This window comes from Carex rostrata, chromosome 24 (genome assembly GCF_964058835.1).
Source record: "Carex rostrata chromosome 24, lpCarRost1.2, whole genome shotgun sequence".
Taxonomy (NCBI): domain Eukaryota; kingdom Viridiplantae; phylum Streptophyta; class Magnoliopsida; order Poales; family Cyperaceae; genus Carex; species Carex rostrata.
In genome coordinates, this window is record NC_135941.1 from 7711084 (window position 1) to 7717532 (window position 6449).

The window sequence follows — 6449 nt, forward strand, 5'->3', positions numbered from 1 at the left end:
AAGAAGAATTACTAACAAAAAAAAAAGTTAGAACTCCGCCTATGTTATTTTACATAGCCAGTCTCAAGCCTGGAATAAAGGAGGAGGGTAACTTTTATTTTTTTATTCTATTGTTTTAAAATAATTCATAATTATTTTTAAAGTAATTGATTTAAGAAATTTTTAATTTATATTTTATTGTTTTAAAGTAATTGATTTAAGATATTTTTATTTATATTCTATTTAACCTATTGAAAATAAATGAACGTTTAGAAAATATATTATCAATTTAAAATGTAAACTAAAAATTTTGAGATATAAATAAATTATGAAACTATATAATTAGAATGAGAATTTGAAAATAAAATGACTCACGTAAAGAAATAAATAAATACATTTGTACTTAGCCGAATAAACATACAAATTTTGGCAAGAATAATTTATATATATAAGTTACAAATTTTATTTATTTAGGAATTATAAAGATGTGACTTGATAATTTTATGTATAAATATATACACAATATTTGATATTGAACTATTCAGATTTTAAAAGTCGAATTATAAACACGTAATAACATTTATACGACACTGTTAAAAAAAAAACAGAAAAAAAAACCGGACCGGACCTACCTGGACCGTCCTACCCGTCAAGGGTACAACGGGCACGGGTATAGGACGGGTAGGGTATGGTTTTAAAAAAAAAAATCCGAGATACCCGTGTCCGAGATGTGCCCGTGCCCGTGTCCGGATATACGCGGACCGCCCGGTCCTGCCCGCCCGTCCCAACACGAGAGGGGTTTCACAACCAAGAGGATTGATGTTTTTCTGAGACGCTTACAGTACAGAATCCGTGTCGACGCCCAAATTTGCCAAGTTGAACTGTAGCATACACAAAATATTACATAAAAAAAAGACACAGTATATCGTTATAATATCGATCTCCAGTGCGTGTCCTCTGAGATATCTAATATTTTGCGTGACCGCCGTGTCTGGTCCCTATTCGCGGATAGCGCAGGTGGCAGTATTATTTTTAGCTTTGAGATCCGTGTAGAACGTATTTGAACGCTTGAGATGTTCTAAAAGTCACGCAAAATATAAGATATCTCAGAGGATGCGATTTCAACAACTATCAGGTAAATATTTTAACAGAGGAGTTATGGCTTCATGCAGCGCAAGTTATACAGAATCAATATAAAATCTGCATGTGGTTGGCGCTGCATGAAAGGAAAACTACTCTGTTAAAATATTTACCCCAATCTATCTTCCCCGCGAGTGCTGAAGCGCCTCAGCCATTTCAATTGCTTCCTGCTCAGTCTATCCGAAGAAAGTGGCAATGCATCTTCTCCATTTTTCTCTCCTTTCTCCGTCCAGTGCTCCCCCCTCTCCCCTCTCTCTCGCGCGATTCTCTCTTCCAAACCCTAGCGCGTTCGCGTACTCTCTCTTTCCTCCCTACAAGTTATCCCCTTTTGCTTTGGTTTGCCCCAGTCGCGTTCTTGCCCCGCACGCAAATTCCGGTGAGTTTTTTCTTCTCTTTTCGAGCTCTTATGCAATGCTTCGTGTGTAGATTTTGACATTACGCCTTGGTGATTTTCTTTCGGGTTTCAGGAGAGCCAGTAGTAGTAGCTGCGTCAGATTCTGGAACTGGAGATGATGAGAAAGGAGAAATGGAGATGTATAGGACGGTGGGGAGGATAAACGCTACTCATGGTCTCAAGGGAGAGGTCAAGGTGGTATCATCCACTGATTTCCCTGAAATTAGATTTGGGAAGGTACTTCAATTCCTAATTGTTGATATTTTTAGTTTTAGTTTCCAAATAGTATGTCTCAAAATGCTAGATTATGAAGTTACCTTGTTCCGAGTGTGTTTTATTTGCTGAGTATGATACATCTTCTTCACTTTTCTATTAATTAGTGTAAATACAATAATTAATAAGCTGTTGTCCTTTTGGACCATTATGTACAAATGCTTATTTATTTGTTTTTTTGGTTAAGTAGCAAGAAGATGTAATAAGGTTTCTTTTGGTTTGATTTGTTTAGCCAGGAAAGAGGTGGCTGAGAATGCGAGATGGTGCCAATGAAGTGATTAAAGAAACTAAACTAATAAAAGGACGATCTATTCCTGGTAAAAATAGTTGGGTTATCAGCTTGAGAGGGATTAATTCTGTTGAAGAGGTTTTTCTCATTGCTCATGAATCTCTTCGTTTTCTCCTCTTATCTGGTTTTGTTGCATGAGTAGTATAATTTTAATTACTAACATGACACTGGTAGTAGTTTCCAAGCAAAATACAGAATTTTCATTTTTGCTGGATTAGTATGAAAAGTATTTTCTGGGTTCAGGTTACTCGGCATATTTTGCTTTGAAAGACAATCTAATTTGTTAACAGGATTATGTATAAGAAATGTATCATACTAGAAAGCTGAGTTATTTGGTATTTCATGCACTGTTGGGAATTTTGTATGTATAAATGTACTCAATTACACTGTCTTCAATCTATCCCACCATTGTGCCTTTTTTTATTGTTAATGTATTTTTTTCTTAACTTTTCTTTTATAGGCTAAAAACATTATGGGCGCAAAATTGCTGGTAAGATCAGACGATATACCCGAGTTGCCTGAAGGAGAATTTTACACGCTAGATCTTGTAGGAATGAGAGTCATTTTGAAGGTTTCTTTCTTTTCACTATTTGCTACAACAATTTTATACTAGTATATGGAACTCGGTTCTGATGATTTTTCCCTTGAATTAATTGATCTATAATTTTCTTCTTAGGAGACGGGCAAGTTAATTGGTACAGTTTCTGGTGTTTGGAACACAAAAGGAAATGACCTATTGCGGGTCAAGCCCGACCTGATATATAGAGAGGAAGGAGATTCAACCAATTCTCAAATATTAATCCCTTTTGTAGAGGAGATTGTGACTGAGTTTGATATGGAAAAGCGAGAGATGCGAATCACGCCCCCAAAGGGGCTTCTAGAGCTGAACTCCCGCTCCAATGCGGGGTCCAGCAAAAAGATACGCTTTATGGTTTGGTCCGCTTGCATGCCTTGTTTGTCTTTTTTCTATCTTTTATTATTCTAGGAGTAGTTAAGCATCCATGATATTATGAGAATTGACAAGTGAAAAAGAGTAAATAACACATTAAAAAACCCAAATGAAAGCAGTATCTAAAGAGCTAATGTCATTACTAACGCGTGAATTAGCATCATTTTGTTGACCAAATATCCTTATAAAGAATCTTTTTAACCATGAAAATTTTATTGATTCCTTTTTCAGGAATGGACGCAAAAGAAGAAGTCACAGCGACGCCTGGTTACAGCTAAGAAAATTATCGATGAAATGGAACAGAGTCACATTCTAGATGCATTAAAATCGGCACCTAAAGCACAGAAGAATTCACTTGGACAGCAAATCGCAAGCCTTGACTTTAGGTTATTCCAGCATGCAATGAATAACTTGGACAAGCAGATCAATGAGTAAGTTTTCTTTCTCCAAAATTTAAATAACATTGACTTCTACTTGAGAACTCTGTCAATCATGATGGGATTTCTATCATAGGTGCAAATTATCCATAACAAAACCTGTGTAGCAATTAAACCTCGAATTAACACATTGTTTAGTTAGCTGAATTGACAGCAAGCAATGAAGAAAACAGCCTACAAAGAATACAAACACTGCCACAAATATGCAAACTGGTACACAGAAAAAATTTACTGCAGAAAATGTTGGTAACTTGAGATTTTCATGAACATAAACCATTATGTTAGCTGGTGGCACCAGTACAAATCATTTGGTGCTACAAGTTTTAAGGTGTTCCTAGTATAATTGAAATGGCTTGCCTTGAGAAAATGTTGAGGTCATACTAAAAGAGCCCTCTTTGCATATAAAGAATTGTGCTTTTTTACTTGGAAGCTAATTTTGATTAAATTGCAGATTAGCAGAGGATATGGATAAAAACTTTTTGCTGCTATTGAAAAATGCAATGAAAGTATCACATGAGTGCCTTCTTGGAAATGAAAGCGAAAGAAATAAATTCCACAATGATTTGCGAGAAAAAGGAATAGAGCTTCTTTCAAATTCTAAAGCAGCTATTGTATTAATTATAAACGAGAAGAACAAAATTGGAAATAGTAGTGAGATTGATGATGATCTCAAGAATTTTCTCGGTACTATTGGGGAACTTTTAGTGGTATGTGTTTTATTTTATTTTTAATTCTTTGCATCTGGATCTTAATTCCACATAATATATTTATATATATTTTTTTTAAACTTAGGGTGGAGAAAGCAAACCCATTGTTATGGTTACAGCAAAGCATGAAGTACAAACATTGCAAAAATATTTGAGGGACAATGACTATTTTGGTTTAGACCATGAAAAGGTAAATTGCGAGTCTCTTCTAGTGGGAAAAAACGTCATTAATAGTGTTTTCTTTCTTCTCTTTTTTCTTTAATCTTTTTCTCAGTTGACAATTTGAACAAATTAATCCCTTATCATCTGTTACAGTGAAATATCTGTTTCTGCTGGGATTTTTAATTTATAAGGCTCTTGTTTGTTGTTATATGTAATGAACACCAAATAAGTTGAGAAAAAAAAAATAGAACTAGGAGTTCATTCCGTAGACATAGATAACCAAAGTTACCAAACTGATAATTTTGGCCACTTCGACCTTACTAATTTTGGTCAAATTTGACCAAAGTTACTTTTTCCATGACTCTTTCTCTCACTCCTTTCCCTAGGTGCGTGTTTTGGAAGCAGGGAGGTTCCCGGTATTTAGCATGCCTACAGACAAAAGTGGTAACAAGATCTTGTTTAAATCCCCTTTTGAGTTACTGGAAGCCCCAATTGGACCTGGTGGAGTTTTCAGTCTACTCTACAATCAGAAAATACATGATGCTTTCAATCAAATGGGCGTAGAGTATGTACAGGTGGGCCCCAAACTCTTCATGTAGTATATTTTTATATGATATATTTTGGTCCAACAAAGGTACAACTTGATGTTTGATGAACAGTTTTTAAGTAGAGATTCTTTTCTTTACATGGTGATACTAGAGCCTCTATGTTTATGAAATCGTAAAATCGTAAGTTTATCTTAATGTAGTACCTTACTAACTTAGCAGGTTGTAAACATGATTAACAATAACCAATTAGGTAATTAGCGAATGATGCAAGGGGCTCTTATTGAAATCCAATCGAAGAATATAAATAGTCAAACAAATGCATGCAGATTGAAGCTGATATTGAACTGATTAAAGCATGTTAATTGTATAAAACGAAGTTCTCCATTTCTAGTACATGTCAGTAAACTGCTAGCACAGTTTTGACGCTTATACAAGTAATGACCACAACCTGATTTGGACAGTAGCCAGATTTGGACCTTCTCTTTCTAAGTGATCTTACTTTTTTTCACAGATATGTAGCTTAGATAACAAGTCAGCTGTTGGAAACCCTCTCTTCTTTGGTTATGTCAGTTTTTTGAAAGCTGATGTGGGTATAAAACTCTATGATGGCAACAAAGGAGATGAGACGTGCTTTGACATGATTGTTTCCATGAAATATATGAACAAGATAAGCGGAGATACGAAAAAACTCGGCTTCATTGCTGTCCCCGAGAAGCACGACTATGTTGAGAACACTTCTGACGGATGGGTTGATGTCAGGTCAGAGGTAGCAAATTCATGTAGGTTGCATTTTCCTGTATATGGTTTATTGAACACTTGTTCTCTTGATAAAGTCTGTGTTATAAATGTATTGAAATAGATGATTAACAAAGACAATTTTGTAGGGAAGATTTTTAACAGTTCTGTTTTCTTTTTCTTTTTTCATACCATGAATTTTACTCGTTGGTAATGCCTTGTCTATGTTATTTACTGAGTAAGAGGTAAAGTAAATCTCTTATTTTATACTTAACTATGGATTATGACAGAATAAGTAATAAACAAGTATTCATTTCTTAGTTCATAATTTTTTTTCTTATTCTCTCTCCTCCAGACTAATTTTAGTCGTGATTTAAGCTGTGAAATAAAATATAAATAAGAGGGATAAGACGAAATAATTAACTTAATTTAAATAGCTAACTAAACATGGCCTATTGGCTATTGCGTTGTTTTGGTTTAAACTAGCGCTTATTAATTCTCGCGAAGCAAAGCTAAAAATGCAACATATAAAAGTATAATTCTTTTTATTACATGACAACACGGGCAATAAAGGTGCTACAGAATTGAGAAATAATCACAGGCAGTAAAAAAAAAAAAAAAAATTATCGTCAAGCAAGGTACCAACCATAGACATTTCACCAAGGAAATGCAATTGACATGCATGTTCTTTCATTTAAAAAAGAAACAATGTAGCACCTTTTAGTCTTTTACTAACGAGATATCTCCTAAAATGTGTGCACCGGATGATAAATATCTCCTAAAATATTTGCAAACCAAGAATTTTAGGAGATATCTCGCTAGTGAAATTTGATGAA

The 6449-nt window shown here is 34.6% G+C and overlaps 1 protein-coding gene across 1 annotated transcript; it reads left to right on the forward strand.

The window, feature by feature from the left end:
* The first annotated feature begins 1221 nt into the window (after nucleotides 1-1221).
* LOC144575395 (16S rRNA processing protein RimM family) lies at nucleotides 1222-5824 on the forward strand. Its single transcript, XM_078325529.1, has 10 exons — nucleotides 1222-1495; nucleotides 1587-1750; nucleotides 2019-2153; nucleotides 2536-2646; nucleotides 2752-3006; nucleotides 3256-3455; nucleotides 3913-4168; nucleotides 4254-4358; nucleotides 4717-4905; nucleotides 5390-5824. Exons 1-10 carry the CDS (start codon nucleotides 1315-1317, stop codon nucleotides 5735-5737), a joined length of 1944 nt encoding a protein of 647 aa, XP_078181655.1. The 5' UTR covers nucleotides 1222-1314; the 3' UTR covers nucleotides 5738-5824.
* Nucleotides 5825-6449: the final 625 nt, after the last annotated feature.